This window comes from Labrus bergylta, chromosome 11 (assembly GCF_963930695.1).
Source record: "Labrus bergylta chromosome 11, fLabBer1.1, whole genome shotgun sequence".
NCBI lineage: Eukaryota > Metazoa > Chordata > Actinopteri > Labriformes > Labridae > Labrus > Labrus bergylta.
In genome coordinates this window covers 23,716,186-23,734,083 of record NC_089205.1, presented here as the reverse complement: position 1 = coordinate 23,734,083, position 17,898 = coordinate 23,716,186, and the positions used below count along the sequence as shown (strand labels likewise).

The 17,898-nt window shown below is 40.7% G+C and overlaps 1 protein-coding gene across 2 annotated transcripts; it reads right to left on the bottom strand.

Annotated features, from left to right (window-relative positions):
* Window positions 1-1,039: 1,039 nt before the first annotated feature.
* On the bottom strand, window positions 1,040-17,040 carry LOC109984759 (tripartite motif-containing protein 3). 2 transcript variants are annotated; one of them, XM_065959976.1, is made up of 13 exons: window positions 16,882-17,040; window positions 7,652-7,824; window positions 6,777-7,017; window positions 6,481-6,632; window positions 6,179-6,359; window positions 5,344-6,073; window positions 5,073-5,176; window positions 4,823-4,990; window positions 4,563-4,731; window positions 3,995-4,054; window positions 3,685-3,755; window positions 3,296-3,436; window positions 1,040-3,197 (listed from the first exon to the last, which is right to left on the bottom strand). In XM_065959976.1, exons 2-13 carry the CDS (start codon window positions 7,795-7,797, stop codon window positions 3,045-3,047), a joined length of 2,316 nt encoding a protein of 771 aa, XP_065816048.1. In that variant the 5' UTR covers window positions 7,798-7,824; window positions 16,882-17,040; the 3' UTR covers window positions 1,040-3,044. The 2 variants fall into 2 exon arrangements, with proteins under 2 accessions (XP_065816048.1, XP_065816049.1); XM_065959977.1 differs by lacking the exon at window positions 16,882-17,040 and adding an exon at window positions 10,037-10,778.
* Window positions 17,041-17,898: the final 858 nt, after the last annotated feature.

Sequence of the window (17,898 nt, the reverse complement as noted above, 5' to 3'; positions counted from 1 at the left end):
GTATTTTCAAACCACACTACACATACAATAGCTATGTGACATGTTTGTATTCAACCAGTGTCCACATGAAATGAACATTAAAGAAGCTTTCCATGTATTAGTGTTTTCTAGATCCAGGCACTGGATTGCCATAAAATCTGATTACCTCATACTGCTGTATATCTACGTAGACACTATACTCATAGACACTCCTTCATAAATGTAAGGGTTTATTTGCTGTTTTCTTTTTAAATTGAAACAATTCTATGCAACCTGTTATATCATGCATTCACTCAATGTTTACCCCAACTATGATTTGGTTTATTCAGTGCACAGTTCGCTCGCTAATCTAGCTTTGACACTGTATCATTGTACTGTGGCTGTTTAATTCCACCCTAAAGCTTTGAGTTCTTTCTGAGCTTCTTTATGCACATGTATGAATATACATATGCACCACCTATAAATGTACCATTTGAATGTTTTGAGAATGGTTATTGTCAAAAGATGCATAAAGTATGTGCTGTGAGTATTTGTAACTTAGACCAGAAGCACAACGTGGTCTGCAAATAAATAATTTTTCAAGAAAACATGAAATGACATATTCTTTGATGAAAAACGATAATAGCTCAAAGCTTTTAGTGACCTGTGTTTCAGATTGTCTTAAGAAAACCTTGTTAGCAAATCTTCTATCTGCACAGTCAATATATAGTACTGCTAGAAAATGAGTGCAAAATCACCAAATCATCCTTCGCCATACCTGTGCACACTTTTACAACATATTTAGCATTATAGTGGAATTCAGGGAAAACTCTAAGCAAAGACGTGGATCAAATTTAAGAAAAATCACTTCAACATACTTCCATTTGGTGATTTATTCCCTAATAGATGTTTTAGGTTATGTGTCTATGTTACATGTCCTTTTCTTTCACACTGCTTGGGGCTGGGGAAACAACATTTCATCTTTTTTATGTATGCAGAAACATAAAGAAAATGTAAAATAAACAGAATCTTGACTAAACAATGTGCTGATTCAATAGCAATCAAAACAAAGAGTCGGAAACTCAGTAAACCATGTGCTTTTATTACCAGTGCATATTCATAGAGAAAACAAAATCGTTTGTTTTGGTGTGACACAAACAGCTTCAGGTTAAATGTTTCAGACACATGTCAAAAAGGTGAGCCTTTGACTCTTTAAGGGAGTCAGTGGGCTCCTGTTTGGCAACAAGTCATACAGAAGATCAGGTGCATGAGAAACGGCAACTTCCTGGTTGAAGAACTGGTGAAGCTGGGTCAGTCCAGTCCATAAATCCTGCAGCTTAGAAAAGACTGATTGTTGGTGTTCGGCTGTTTAGCACAGTTCTAAAGGTATTTACTTCACACCAGGAAGTTGCCTTCATCCTGCAACTGGTCTCTCTTCTGCTGTGGCACCAGGTTTTCTTATGACATTACACAGAATGAACACTAGGGGGAGCAGGAGCAGAAACAGATCTACTTGCACAGGTTTTTCTTGGGTGTCATGGCTTGTTGTTGTGCAGGCAGAAACTTGAATTTGTGTTTTATAGCTTGAAACGGTATCATAGGCAAGTGTATCCTAATGCGATGGGATTGTTATAAAATGTCATATAATAAATGATCGTATTGTTATTTTGTAACAGTTTCCTATGTGAAAGCCAGAAAAATAACGCTTTAAAACAGAATTAACATCCCAATATTTTCTATGATCCTTGATCTCTACAAGTTAGCAGTTCTCATGTACAACTCCTAAAGTCTCTTTCAAGATCTGATACCAGAAAAAAAAAAAAAAAAGTTGTTACACTGATGTGTTGATTTAGGTTTGATGGATTTCCTGAGATATGTGTTTATTTTTTTGTAATGAATAAAACTCTATAAAACTCTAAACTGTAACAGGCAAAAAAAAAAAGCCTCCACAAGTCAAAATGCTTCTACATTAATTCTTAACTTTCCTTTTTCCACACAATGTTTAGTTTGTAGCTTTGGAAAATAGCTGCTCATATGCACAAACATTGCTCTTTTCATTAGTTGGGGGGGGATGTTGATTCTGCCTTAACGCGAAATTCATCTTTCAGCTAAAGGGGTCAGGTGAGAAGCTCTAAAGAAAGAAGGAGAGAAATTTAGAAAAATAATTTGTAAAGGCTAAGCTAGTGTATAAAATAAAATAAATTAGCTTTTTTTTTCCATTTTTTTTTTTTTTGTTCTCCCTTTAAAACAACAGATATTAACAAAAACATTGTGCTGATTACATTAGCAATAAATATGACACTCTTCTTTTTTTTTAAGCATGTGCTGTGTATGTTGACAAAGCACACCTCCTAACAGCTGCCATACACAATTTTAAAATCCCGGAGTCCTTGACTGCTGCTCTCTGAATAGCCAAAAGGCTTTGTGTTTCAAAATCATAGCACATACATACAGAGCGATCTAATATACACAATATACATTTATGTATATACAATACATACAGCAAATCAATGCACAGATGGTGGCGACATTTCTATGTGAGTTACCAGTAAGTGAGAAATTGAGCATTTCATTGCCAGAGAAGCGTATAGCACTGTTCATTTCACTGTAAGCGTTAACTAGTTCAAGAGAAAAGCAACTGATGTGTACACTGTGTGGTTGGCTAGGCATTAAGATAAATCAAAACTTCATGCATTTGGACAACTTATGGCTCATTAAATACTTTAATCTATCTCCTACCCTGCCCAGTCTCTCATAAGTTGGAGTTTATTAAATACCATCAATAGGATCTAAAACAGTCCAAGAGAAATGTTCATTTCATGTCCTCAGGATGCTACATAGCCAAACTTTCAAAACACCCTTAAATACACATGATAAGGAGCGTAAACCCAGAATTAGACACATAATAATAATAATAATAATAATAATAATAATAATAATAATAATAATAATAATAATAATAATATCAGGAGATCAGCTGATGTGCACATCAAAAGGCTATGTTGTAAAGGTCATTGCACCCTGTGGAATACATTGGTTGTGTTGTTGTCAGTGTTTTCAGTGTTGATGATGGCTGGCTCAGGTCTCTACTGCAGGTAGCGGTAGACCTTGAAGCAGTGATTCCCAGAGTCTGCGACCGCCACATGACCATCAGAGGTGAGGGCCAGGCCCTGGGGGCCATAAAGGGGGTCTGCTGTTGTGTTGATATAAGACAGGAAGGACCCAGAGCTGTCAAACACCTGGTGGGTTACACAAAACAGAGGGAAAAAAACTTAGAGGGTAATTACATGCAACTCTGCTTGTTGCTTTAAATAAGATGTATTTTTCTTTTACCAACCTGTATCCGACTGTTGCCCCAATCAGCAACAATGATATTTCCATTGGAGTCCACAGCCACGCCTGTTGGTGCATTGAACTGACCGTTCCCTTCTCCATGGGAGCCGAATTTAAACAGGAACTCCCCATCTGCATTGTATACCTGCAGGGGAGATCAAACAGGAAACATAATGAGAGAGGGACACTCTGTCATCAGAAAGGTCAGATAATAAAAAACATGTTGAGAATATCAGAATATTAAGGATATTACTCAAATTATCTAGAACAAGACAGCTTATCAAAGCTGTTTAACTTTAGTTTGTCGTGTCAGCTGTTTTCTATTTACGTCAATATTTATTATTCACCCTCCTTGCAATGCAGCTAAACTATAACAAGCATGTACACACATACCTTGACTGAATGGTTATGGAAGTCAGTTACCACGATTTCATTTTTGTTATTAACAGCCACAAAGTGAGGACCTGGAAGCAGCAGACGTTGAGAAGAGGAAAAGAAAGATGAGTCATCGGCTGTTTTGCAACATACCAGAGGAAGTTCCACACTCCTTTTGGACTTTAGACAAGACACGCAGTGATCACACAGAGACTCAGAGGTGACGGGGGGCAAAATATGTGAGACATGAAAGAGCTGATGCATCAACAAGTAAAAAGAACAAAGATTCATTCTCTAGGTTCACATCCACAGGAGATGAATTACTTACTGAAAGCAGGGCCAGATTTACTAAGCTTTTGTTCCAGTGCAATGTTTGCACCACTTTTCTCTAAAAGAAAAGAAAAGAAAAAAGTGAGAAATGAAATGGAAAGAATGGGTAAGATTAAACTGTGCACGAACATCTCAATAAGGGATTACATTAATGCATGGAGATCTTGCAATCAGTCATTTTGGTTCCACAAAAAAAAGGCAAAGAACTGATTCTAATAATCACATTTCTTTACGCATTAATGTCTTTACAGCTCTGTCTTGTACTAAAACGATCAGCTGCATGGTTTTAGTACAATATTCAAAAAAGCATCATCGCATTTATTTAGATTATTAAACAAGCAGCTACACATGCTTACAAAAGTAAGACTCTAAAATAAGAAACGTTAAAAAAAAACATGCCATTCATGTACGGTAAGAAACATAAATAAATAAAATATGTAAATCTGGCCCAATCACATGCCTGAAACATGAAACGTTGCTCAGAGTGCATCTTGTCTTCCTTTTAATAGACATCATAAGTGAAATTGATCAGAAGTCCTTGTATTTAGTATTCTTGTACTTTATACCTGCAAAGTGTCTGTCTGAAGTCCCTCTGGCTCCAAACTTCGTCACCAGCTTCCCGTTTGATTGGAAGATAAAAACACAGCAGGCCTTATTGTCCACCGTGATGATGTGTCCGTTCTTATCCACTGCAACACCTTTAGGTCCCATCAGTCTTCCGGCGCCTATTTTGCTCTGTTACAGAGGGACAGTTATCTGTTCAGTTGAGCGTTTCTAATTTGTGAAGTGAAAAGAATGTTTTTTTTTTCTCTCTGAGACCCCTAACCTTGAACTTTCCATCCGAGGAAAAGATGCTAATCCATCTGTTGTCGTAGTCGGCTACAATAATGTCACCGTTCATGTCCACTGTGACCCCTGTGGGGCGCTGCAGCTGCCCTGGTGAACGACCTCTGACTCCAAACCTCATCTTGAACAGGCCATCGTTTGAGAAAACCTAGAAGAAGAAGTCAAGTGTAAATTAGTCCAAAAACTAATAAATGAAATACTTTATGACAGTTTTAATGCAGCTCACTGACCTGTATACACTGGTTGTTGCTGTCTGCCACCACAATCCGTCCATTACTGGAGGTGGAGATGCCTTGTAGGTTAGTGAATTCACCTTTATCTTTCCCCCTTGTTCCTATTATTGGAAAAAAAAAAAATCAGGATTCTTCAGTACTTTGCATGTGTCAAAATATTGTACATAATCATTTTGTTTGGACTATCTCTTGATGTTCTGCCTTTGACTTCGTCTTTTTAAAAAGAAACATCATACAGCCAGTAGCTCCCAGCCGTTAATTCACCCACCCACTCTGTAGATCAGTTCATCCTCGATGGGGTTTTCCTTCTTCTTGGTGGTGCTGTACATGCTTGAGGGCCTGCGCACAGCCTTCTGTCGAACATGACCTCCTCCTCCACTTGGAGACTTCACTCTTCTCTTCACATCATCCGGTGACTGCAGGACATCTGAGGGCTTGACAGCGCGCAAGCGGAAAGGACTCCCCCTCACAGGCTGCTCATACAGCAGTAAAGAGAAGGTGAACTCTCCCTCCGAGCGGATCGTATATCCAACCTCGTAGGTGCCATTCTTGTTGTCCACCACTTCAGCTTCAGTGCACGCTCCATCTGCAGAGATGATCTCCGCCCTCAGAGCAGCATTCCCAGTCTTCGCCAGCTCGCCGTCTTTATCTTTAGTCGTGACTGTGACAGAGGTGTGCTGGCCAACCAGTGCATGCCGCAAGCCTTCACCGGTGGCAACACTAGTATGACCTACAGTCCCTGTTGTGATCAGGACTCCCAGGTTCTGGATGGAGCGCCTCAGGCCGTCTGTCTCTACCTGGCACTCCAGGTGTCCATTTTCATGGGGTTGCTCAGGAAAGGTGTGTCGCGCAAGAGCACTGACCCGCTCCCCCATCTGCTTCTGCACCAAAAGGACCTCAGTGGCGCTGCCGTGGCTCAGAGCCTGCTCTGTGAAGTTACAGCTGCTCTGGATGTTCTCTTTGCCCTGGAGCAGAGAGCTCAGCTGGGCTTGAAGCACCTGAGAATATCACAGGAGAAAGGGTCAGCTTCTACTTAAAGTTGGAACATTAAGGAAGAAATGATGCTCTCCAACCACAATAAACGAATCAGTAAGGCCTCTGACCTTCTGCTTGGTGCTGCAGATGTTTTCCACCTCAGTAATGAGAGCAGTCTTTCGTTGGTGTAAAGCCTTCTCCAGCTCATCAAAGGTGTTACTGATTTCAGCCACTGCGCCATTTTTTCGGTCCGTGAGCTGTTTGGAGATCTCGTTTACAAGCTCAATGGCAGCCGTCAACTGAGGTAGTCTGAAAGAGGGGGAAAAACAAAAAGAACAATGTTAAATTTATTAATTTTTTTAATAAAATATTATAATATCTCTAAAACGCAGCACATCATTCATTCTAGATTCAGTTTTGTAAATGGTACCTGTTACGAACTGCGTCCAGCTGATTCTTAAGAGCTGATTTATGCTGTTCCAGCACATCTCTCAGAGGAACTGTCACATGTTCCCTGTGTTCTCCTTCTGTACACTCCAGACACATGGCGGTCTCACATGACTCGCAGTAAAACTCCATCACCTGCAGGTGGTGCAGTGGAGCACAGTACAGGTAAACATGATATTTCTGTTGGGTAATTTGCTGATAAATTTAAAATGATGTCATGACCGAGTGGTGGATGTATCTAATCAGCTAAATAAACACCCAGTCTTTCTTAAAGCTTACCTTGCCCTCATGGTTGGGACAGGAGAGGGGCTGACAGGCGGTGGCTGCACTGGCTGACTCGAGGACATTACAGGCCTCAGGTCGGCTGCACTCTGGGTCTCGCTGTAACACCTCCATTAGGTTTGTGATGAAGAAGTTGTTCTGCAGGGCTGCCACGCCCTTCTCTGGCAAAATGGAGGTCTGTCTGCATACTGGGCAGGACAGCGTTAAAGACTGAGGAGGGATATAGTTCTGAAGACATCTGCACAGATGAGAAGACAAAGAAAATAATAGAAGGAACCTGCCATTTAGATCCCTTAAACAACAACATGGAGTAAAAATCAAAAACTAGTGAAGTATAGTAGTATAAGTAGACAATAAGATTCTGGTCCTTAGAGTTTTATTTGGGCACAAAAACGAGCTCCAAAACACTTAAACACTTGTAATATCTATTCAATGTCAGACAAACAGAGCAGTCGAAATCTAGTGCTCCCTGCCGGCCATAAAAAATGCTCTTTGCATTCTTGTGGCTCACATCAGAGTGGTAAGTGCTAAACATCATGAAAAGCCACAATGATGAAACAGAGGACTGAGTAAGTTGTGTCAAATTGGACCATTGCATCACTTTAATGGCTCCTAGTGATTAACAAACTTATTGCAGGCAGAGCAAACACAAAAACATAGAGATGCACTGAACTATTTATCAACTTTCTTCTGTGCCTATTCTCAAATAAGCATACATTCTGGTAAAAGAGTTCAAAACAGCTCATTATTATTTGTCTCTATCACAGTTTTCTGTAGTTTGCGTATATCTTTTTGTTTGTCAGTGTCTTGTAAAGCACTTTGAACTTCACTTGATGGACAGATAATATTGAGTCGTTTGATTCTATGCTTACTTTTCACAGAAGGTGTGCAGGCAGGGCAGAACCTTGGGGTTGTGGTAATGGTCCAAACAGATGCTGCAGACTAGGAACTGCTTGTCTATCTGCCGGACCACAGGGCTGGTGCTGCCGGTCTCACGCTTAGCCATAATGATGGACATTCAAATGGGACACAGGGACCACTTAGCCTGCACACACAGGGAGAGAGAAAACAGAGGAAAGGTCAAGAAAGCCACGAGGAAACATTCAGACAGGGTGAGGAGGGCGTATCAGAGCAACATCCCTCTGCATGGGCAGGAGGATATGAGTCATAATGCTGATCACATCTTGAAACCTCATTGCATTCTTGTATCTGTGAGCGTGTGTGCTCTCTTTATGGAACTGTGTCAGTGGGTTGAGCTTCTCTTTTCACAAACACCCTTACAGCCAGAGGTTGTTTGACTTCATAAATACAAATCCTAATCACGTTAATGCTGTGGAAGAAAAATTTTCTCCCCTGGGCCAAACTGTCAGCTGTGACAAATATGCCGTCTAGGAGCCAGCGTGTCTGTGAATACAGTGCTGTTTAAAGTGCACTTTCTTTAAGTTATTCTTTCAACAGCAACAAAAACTTTAATGCATTTTGTGCAATATGTCACCGTTCTCTTTTTAGTTGTTTAACTGTTGTTAGACTCCAACTGCTTCAACTATTCACATCAGCTTTACATGTATTATGGTTATTAAAAATATTAAAGTGAATCTTAAAGATGCTTAACTTCCACCTCTTTAATTCACATAATAAGTTCTTCCTGTTTCATTGCCGTTGTTAATGTTAATATTAGACTGATTGGTCTATTATCACATTTAGCTGTTTCTGCTACTACAACATACTTTGAACATTATTACCGACATTGTGGCTATAAATCTATCTTATTCATTGTTGTTGTTGTTTTTGCTCCGTTTGTCTCTATCCATCTATTTTTTTTCTCCAGCTCCCTTTATCCCACTTTCCAAGTCCAACACAGTCTGGGCAGAGGGCTGTCCAACATGAGGTTCTGCCTCTTGAAAGATGTTGCTTAGTGCAGTGCTCACGATGGATTCATGTTGTGTCTCTGCAGTAAATATAACAAACAGTAAGGTCTTTTACCTGCTCTTTTGTTAAGTGTCTTGAGATAAGGTTTTTCTTTATGAATTGGCACTATAAGAATAAAGATTGATTGATTGTTGGTTCAAATCCAGATGAGTGGATGTCTGCTGGCTCTCTGTTCAGGTTTCTGTTAAATAAAATTGTATCAGTGGGTCAGGCACAGATTATCTCAGTGTGCCATCGACATGTCGTACATCTGTCATCTTGCTCATAAACACACAAGGATTAGAAGGACAACAACAATTCAGACGGACAAAACAGCATAAATCTCTACTTTCTCTACTTTTAGGAATCTCTCTGCCATGGGACGTAACATTACGATACAAACAAGTTAGGGTTCTTTTACCCAGAGATCCTCTGATATATATTATCAGGGAAGTGAGGCACAACAATAATAGAGCACATCATTAGCCACTGGGTATTTGCACTGGCAGATGTGTCTGCTCTCCCTTCAGACAGATTTCCATCACAAACAATATGAACTGGGTGGCAGATAAGGCAGTATTGTACACAACAACATAGCTGTAATTAGGTGTAACATTGTGAATCTGCTACAGCATTGAGGATTAAATGAACAGGAAACTGTTTTAACTAAATCATTTAATTCAATGGCTGTGTTTGTAAACTGGAAAATCACATCGTATTGTATGTATCTTATCGTAGGGTATCTTAAAAGCCACATGATTTGGAACTAGCTATCGGGCCCTGACCAGCTCGGGTTGCAGTGGCGCTGGTAGCCTAGCTGTGAGTGCGTGCTCCCTATGTACAGAGGCTTAAGTCCTCGAGAGCGGGAGAACCTCTCTCTCTCTCTCTCTCTCTCTCTCTCTCTCTCTCTGTCTCTCTCTCTCTGGTTTCCTAAACAGAGTCAGAGGAATAGGAACATTGCAGTGTAGAATGGAGGCTTTAAAAACTAAAAAATCTTTCAGAAAAAGAGGTTTGCATTCCTTCATAACATCCTTTAGAAATAAAAATAATGACTGAGATTTCACACTAAATCTCATTTGCAAATGTTTGGGGATGCCAGGCTTTAAAACAATCTTGGGTGTAGTATATCAGAAACAGTGAAACATCATTGCACACTTACAGGTAATATATTTAATATAGCTGACAATAGGTTCAAGCAAACCATTTTGGCGTATGTATATAAGCAACACAGGAAATATAAAAGACTAGTGCACAAAATGAATAGCTGCTTATTTTCATATTCCTCTTGTTTTTTTTTCATCCTCAGAAAACACACACAAACATTTCCTCAGTAATTAATGAGAACTCACCCATCTTCTCTTTGTGCGTCACCGCCTTATGACTGTTCAAATGTTCAGCCTCGCCTCATCTTTCATCCACTACTCCGACAGCGGGGTTTGTAATTTTTCCCTTGAGGTTGCAACAACAGAACTGCTCCCTCAGCCTGTCCGGGGATGACGTTAGCTGTTAGGCCTGCACATGAACTAGCACTGGGAGCTAAAGCTTCCCAATCTGCCTTTCAGTTCTGACAATCACAGCTAAAGGCCCCTTTTGCCTTGAGTGTAAGGAGAGGAAGAGGAAGCTTTAAAGTGCCACTCCCCAAATTCCTCCGAGTTCCCTATCCTTGACTCCCAGCTGGCTGAGTTCAGGCACCACCTGTCTGCCGGTGGATCTGTCTGTGTGAGTATGTGGGAGATTGGGGGAAATGCACAGTGAACGGGGTTGAATGTCTCACATGAGTGAGCAGGCCATGGAGGCAGCTGTCCCTCTGAAACACAGAGCTGAGAGCTCTAACAATGACATTCCAGCTCAGCTAAACGCCCCACATCTCTTCTCTGCTTCTTTCTATTGTCCTCTCATTCTTCTCTCCTCTCTCTCTACCGGCCACAGAAACACACTCACAGCATCAGCAGGCCTGCTCTCAGAAACCGACATCCTGCAGATTGGGATTTTCTCAGGCACGCAGGCCCCATTGTTGCTCCTTGCTAAGTGATTACAAGGCCTACTGACTAAGGAGCTGCCTGGCCCTTTCACTGTCCACACAACCAATCCTACCTCGACCCTTTCCACCTCCCCCTCCTCTCGCTTCCCCACAAAAGCCCTCCCCTGTTTGCGCTGTCTTCCTTTCGCATTGGACTCTGAATTACAGCAGCTGAACATTGACATCAGGAGGAAGCTTAAGGAGCCAAACCTTCAAGCTCCACCCCTCTTGGCTGGCTTGCTGCCTGCCTGCCTTACGGGTTACAACAGTTCCCCCGCCTTCCCTTCCCTTCCCTTCCCTTCTCTTCCCTTTCCCTCCCTCTCTGCTTGTCCGTTCTCCCAGCAGCCTCCTCAACTCAGTCCCTCCCACTCGCCTCACCGCAGACAGATATGTCTTTCAAAACTGTTTTTTCCTCACAGCCGCTCTAAGTAGTTTTGATTTTGCTCAGTATAACATAATAACAGCAAAATAAGCATTTTAAATAAACAGAAAAGACCAAAACAGCATTTGTTAAATCACTGCAAATGCTTTAAAACATACAGTTTACAAGGCTTTTTAGTGCCTGTATGCTAAGATATGTGCATCATAAAGCCTTTCATCTAAAAATAAACAGAAGCAATTCATGAGTTAAAGTACAAAAATAGATCTGATAGATATATCAAACAACCACTAATAGTGACAGTAGAGATCAGACTGCAGACCTGAATCTGGTGCACACTGTGATGTTAAAAGGCAGCACGTGATGAGATCCTCTTCAAAGCCCTGTCACAGGAACTGCATGATCAGCACTTCATACAGATGAGGTCAGTTATCAGAGTCAGTATGCATCTGTGTTTCTCCTCTGTTCTGTATCTGTCACACTGCAACATGCCACATGAGGACAGTCCACCCAGTGTGAATGTTGACTGGAAACTGTACATCGCATCTCTGTCCACTCTCACCCAGAATTACACTTAAGTAGCTTAATGTCCTCCAGCAGGGTCGAGCCCTGTCTGCCATCTGGATTACTGTGACTACAACTCCAAGCCTTATATCACACATCACACCCAGTCAGCCCAGACCTGCGTTAAAGCAAACAGCCAGAGTAATTCATTAACTCCGTCTAGCCCTGATTATCATCATTCAAACGCTAATGCCACTAGTGCATTTTTGACCTTAATTGCTTGCCTATGAACCTGACTATAAGGTCACATACTTAAAGTGAGTTGTTTGTGGGCTAATGGGGATTTTAAGTATGAGTGGTTTACGTGGATTTCAGCAACATGGCCTCAAGTTAAGAAAAAAACATCGATCTAATTTTAATCTGTCTGGATTTTGTATGCAGCATGACATGCTCTTTAACTCTCCGACAAAGTGCTGCTTGTTCAGTTGCTGTTGGCTTTGTACTCAAACTAGTAGGCTGTTCTGCAAATTAGAAATGTAAGGCTTGTTTGTCCTCCAAAAATATAAAACAGGATGATTAATATCTCCAGTGTATTTCACTACTTTGTGGAGTGGTATGTATAAAAGAAATGACATTTTTTAAAGCCTCATGACTAATAGATGGAATAAGCGATGTTATCTTTTGTGGATGAGAAAACGTTCCACTTAGAATTTGTCAAAAAGCCAGACTGAACAGATGATCTACTTCTCTCATCCACAGCTCTTTAATAACTTATGAGGACTATTACATAACGGTCTGCGGAAAGACCCTACAAATTATGACCTCTGCAGTAAGCCAGGCTACTCCCAGAGTGGGATCTCTTTGATGCTCCACATAGAAAAATGTTATTAAAAATTAAGACCGTATTCAATTCAGTCAGTCGTAAATCACTTGCTTCCAGAAAACAATTTTAATTAGTTTAAAGCTTTTTTATCTTTAAGGAAGAATTTTATGGAAAAAAATATCCATGGGATAAAATAGGAATTCTTCTTTAAATTGTCAGAGTTTCATGCTGTCAGCAGAAATATTTAATCTCAGAAATCCCCCAAATCTTCAAACATTGCAAGCAAAACCAACACTTGTCTTGATATTTGGGACTGCTATAATCATTGAAACTATGTCCAATTATAATAATCAGGATGTTTTTGGATTTTTCCTCATTTAATGACACAAAACACATTTATGTTCAAAGTAATTAAATGTATTTTACTGTCTACTCTATGTAGTCAAATCATTGCCATATGATTCCACTGAAAGCTGAAGAATGAAACATTAGTTAGCCTAGGTGGAAAACTGCCTGGCGACTGTAGACTGTAATTTGTAGATTGTTAATTTCATTCCCTAGCTGTGACGACTCCAGATTCCAGGATGTTTGCACTACACAGGCCATAAAAAGGATTTTTGCCTTCCTCTCCTCTTTCCCTCTGTAGCACTCAAACAAATCTACTTCCAAGTGCGTCGAGTATTTCAAGTCTGTCTGTCTCTGTCCTCTTCTCTTTACAGTTGTTATATTATATGGAACATTATCTTGAATAAGGATTAATAAAACAATCTGGTTAATCTGACCCTCAGTAGTGATATCTGCTGTGTGTGTGTCACAGCAGGGACGACATCAGACTAAAGAGGTTTCCTAAAGTTTAGTCGAGCCGTCAGCTGCTTGCTGGACTTGTAAACATTGGCCAGAGTCTGAGTGACCTGAAGTATGAAACGTTGGCCCGTAATGATGTGCTGTCAGGATTGTGTTCAAATATAGACTGTAGTTTATGTTTCCATCCACATCTGTTGTGTCCCTGCACATGTGTCATCATGCATTCATTGTTCCTGTGTACACTGAGCCTGAGCAGAAAGAAGTCTAGTCCCTCATTTGAAGAAATGTACTGGTTTGGACAGATTTAGTATGTTTTTTAAAGAATCCATGTAGTACGCAATGACAGAGATATTTGCAATTAATAGAATAAAGAAGAGGGAGAAGGAAAAGGGAGACTAATATTTGACAGTTAAGATTTGGACTGAGTATTACCACTAGAGCTCATTTGTTTAGTTACATTACAACACACCATTGGACATCCTCTCTACATCACTGTGAGTGTCACATATCCTGTAAAGATCTTCATTTTCAATCTTCCTGAGGATTAAAGTACTAATGGTTCGAAGAAAAAAAAACAGCAAACAAATTGCAGCAATATGTGATGACACTAATTCAGACACACAACATGCTTGACTGACTGCATTGTCCCATTTGTGGCAACTACTGTATATTCAAAAACATGTGCACTGTTGTACAATCATGTAAAAAAAAACAACAACAGTGATGTATTCTGAAAGTACATTTCTGCGTTTAGAGTGTTGAGGGGTTGTTGTGGGGCTAGTGACGGCGCCTGGGTCGACATGATGATGACTTGTCAGCCATTATTCACTCAGCACGTAAAAACCTCTGCTCCTCAAACTAACAAGCTCCCCTTACAGCTCACTGCATCACATGAAGAACCTGTCTCAATGCATCAGTCTCTGTCAGACCGGGCATGGTCAGTGATGACGGGTTTCACATAATTAAATAAAACAGTCTGTGGATATAATGTATACAGTCTGTAAGAATAACACACCCATTTTAGTTTCATGTTATATATTTAAATACTTTCTTTAACTGGGCTCCAAGTTTATATTGTTGTATTTATCTGTTTTACCTGGACGAGTCTGATTCTTAAGAATACCTTAGGATACAGATGAAATTCCTGAATAAAATATCCTGACCAACTGTAGAGGTCCTTAACTGTAAAGAAAAAGTAGTGACTGTAATTCAAATGACCAATAAAGCCATCTCTCATCTGCCTTTGTCTGCAGACTGATAACATGTGACTGCTAATGAGAGACGACGAGAGAAAGTGACCACATCATGCACAGCACAGTAGTCAGCAGAATTTTTAATCAACGCTGACACAAAAAGAGAGTCAGGGGGACATCTGTGTCTCTCCCCGTGAGCCCACCATCACAAAGGCAAGCAGGACACAATGCGGCATTGGAAGGCCGGGTGTCTGCAGACACAACATGCACTGCAGATTTATTAAAGGTCGATCGGTGCAGCGTGCACATGGCCCCTGAGACCCTCATCCACCTGCACTCAGAGCTACTCAGACACTGTGGCTTCCTGTATGATGGTTCAGACGGTCACATGAGGTCTCTGCTTTATTGTCCTCCGCGGATATCGTCACAATATTTGCTCAGCAACATGATTACCATAAGTCAGTCAATATTTAATATGGATAATTTGTGGCAAAGAATTTACAACAAGCGATTGTTGAGAATTAAAGATTAAACATAACAATTATGTGATCGGCCTATACATCCCAGGTAAACACTCTCTACTAACTAAGATTATTATAATAATTAAAACTGTACAATGGAGCTAGGATGAATGATGTGTTTACTTTAATGTATCTACAGTATGTGATGCAGGTATGATAGGGAACTTTATAACTGTTTTAAACTACATTATTTTGTCTTTAATGGAAAATACTTTAGACAACTTGAGTTTTTATTACAGTTTGTATCCTGTCATCTCTGATGCAGCTACATTTTCTGTCATCAGGCCACGTCATACTGATGACGCCTTATAATCAGAGTTTAAAGATAATGTCCTCATGCAGCGAAAGTGCTGACTCTGATGAATGATGAACGAGCCGTAACAAGTGGCTCAGGAAAACCCATCTGAAAAGAGGACACTTAAATAGTGTGATTGCCTTTGATCAAGCACAGAGCTGCAGCTCATACATTAGAATGAGCAGAATGATCAATAGCCAACATGCCTGCAGGAGCTGGTCAGAGAAGGAAGCATGACCAAACTATACAGATTAAGAGATTGAAAATAGAAAGTCTAAATAGAAACGTCCAACAGTTTATTAAAAATAGTTCTACAAAGTTAGAGGTACAGTAACAATGCTTGTTGTGCAGTAAAAAAAAATCTGTATTAGAGCAGTTTATTAAAACAACTAATTTCTAAGACAAAATTAACAATTTTAAGCAATATTTCATTTATCAAATTTGATTTTTTTACAATTTCAAATCAGCTCATTTTTAGTCATGTATGTTGTTTACAGGATGATGTAACCTGGAGATTCAGTGATAAGTAAACACATCACTCTTTCTATTCATTCATCTGTGTTCCTTTTTTGTGTGTGGGTGCATGGCAAATGAATTTCAGAGGGTGCAGCTACAGCTTCAATACTGACAAACGTGTCTGTATTCCCTGTTCCTAGAGTCCTTTAAATGGCTGTCCTCAAGATTTAGATGTGGTGAATCAGTCCAGATTGAACTGTTCTCATACGCACGCTGCAAGCCCCTGATCTGAAACTCCAAACCCGTGTATACAAACTGACTGAAACCTGAAGCTGAGACAGACATGTAACTCCTGCTAAGTATCTGCCCTCAGGCACAGCATCCAGGAGAGTCTGCAGCCTCCCAGTGACCCAGAGAAGCCATCCTGCAGAGCAAAAACCAGCCCAACATCTCCATCATCAGCTGCTCTCGTCAAACATGTAACGTTCAGATAGTTCTACTCACACAAGAGCCATCTTCCAGAACAAAAGATCAATCAATAAGGAAACCAGTGAACCATCTATCTACTCGCAGTCTGGGACAGAGCAATTGAAATGATGCACTGGCTGCTGTTGCTGCAGTACAATGCAACACAAGGACTCACAGAATGACATAAGCAAACAGGATGCTGATTCACATGTGGCTCACATACCATATAGCCTCTTAGCCCTACACCCATTAGAAATTCAGATCAGAAGGCCAGTGAGAGATCACTAATCCTCTAAACAAAAGAGCATGTATGCTTGATTACAGAGCCCAGCCCTCAGACTGCAGCACAGATGCCCACCTGCCACAGAGCCGGCCAGGCCCGCCTAGGAGCTAAAATGGAGAAGTGTGTGGGCTGGCTGAGGAGGCATTGAAGAATCACAGCAGTGTTTTAGTGCAACAGTTGCCCTCAAAAGAAGCTATAATCATTGACTTCATGTTTTCATGACAAATGAACATACTAACAGTAATAAGGTAATGATACTCTACTTAATAAGTACAGTCCCTCTGAGATTCTCCAATACACAGATGCTGGGAAAGATGGTATGATCAATAATTCATCTGCTCCCATCCCACTCATTGTATTGTTTAGGTTTCCACAAAATGGCACAAACAGGATGAGAAAGCAGAAATACGACACCATAAAAAGAAGTGAAAGAGCAGGTCGTACTCACATGAATTCCCAACAGGAGGGAGAGGAGTGTCAGCATAGCGGGCCGAGTGAAAGAAAGCTTCCCATTGTCAGAGTCCCAATCCTCCACAACACAATCCACAGACCGGGGCGACAGAAAGGAAAGGGCAGGGTCTGTCTGGGAGAAGAAGGGACAGTAAGGAAGAGGAGAAGGGAAAGGAGGAGATTAGGGGAGTGGCCAACAGGAAGCATTGGTCTGACGGCTGATGGGAGGAGTTAAAGAGCCCAATAACAGCCTGAGGGGGGCAGGGAATATGCAAACCCATGAAACCTCAGGAACTGTTTGAGAGAAACAGTCTGTCTGGTGCAAAGGGGTTTGGCTTGCTAAGATACCACCCAGTTCCCTTAAAAGGACAAAGGATGCAGTTCTTTTTTTTTTTTAAAGCTTTGAATTATAAGGCTGGGAAGAAGAATGGGAGGTGAATACAAAAGGGAAAAAAACTGCTAAATAATACAATGAGGCAATAATAATAAAAAAATAAACAGTTTCACATTCAATTTTAAAATTACATTCTCTCTTTTTAAAAACCATGAGGCCGGTTTTTATGCAACTGGGCTCTTTCTTTTTACAGAAAACGGAGAAATGCTGAGTTCTATGTTAAATCTTTAGTCCTGCTAGATGTCAGGGCACTTGATAATTCAGCTGGGATTTGTAATAGTGAGTGCTGTAGCTAGCAAGAACAAATGATTCAAAGGAAAGATGATGATTAAAGAAAAAAGCAGAATCTTCCAATCGTGTGTGGTACTAACAGGGGAGTGGGGGATGGGTCAATAAAGGCTCAAGGTAAAGATTAATGAGGGGGGACTGACAGAGAAAAGGATGCCACTGTAATATAATGTGAATACACTTTGTGAGACTGCCGTTGTGCTGCAGGCGTCGGGGAGTTTGTTGGGGGGTGGGGCTTGGGGAGACAGTCATCTCTGGGTCTTATTCTGCAATGTGGAGTTGCCATGGCAACTGCTTCCATCGTATTTTAGTCAAGATGGCTGCTGCAGTCTG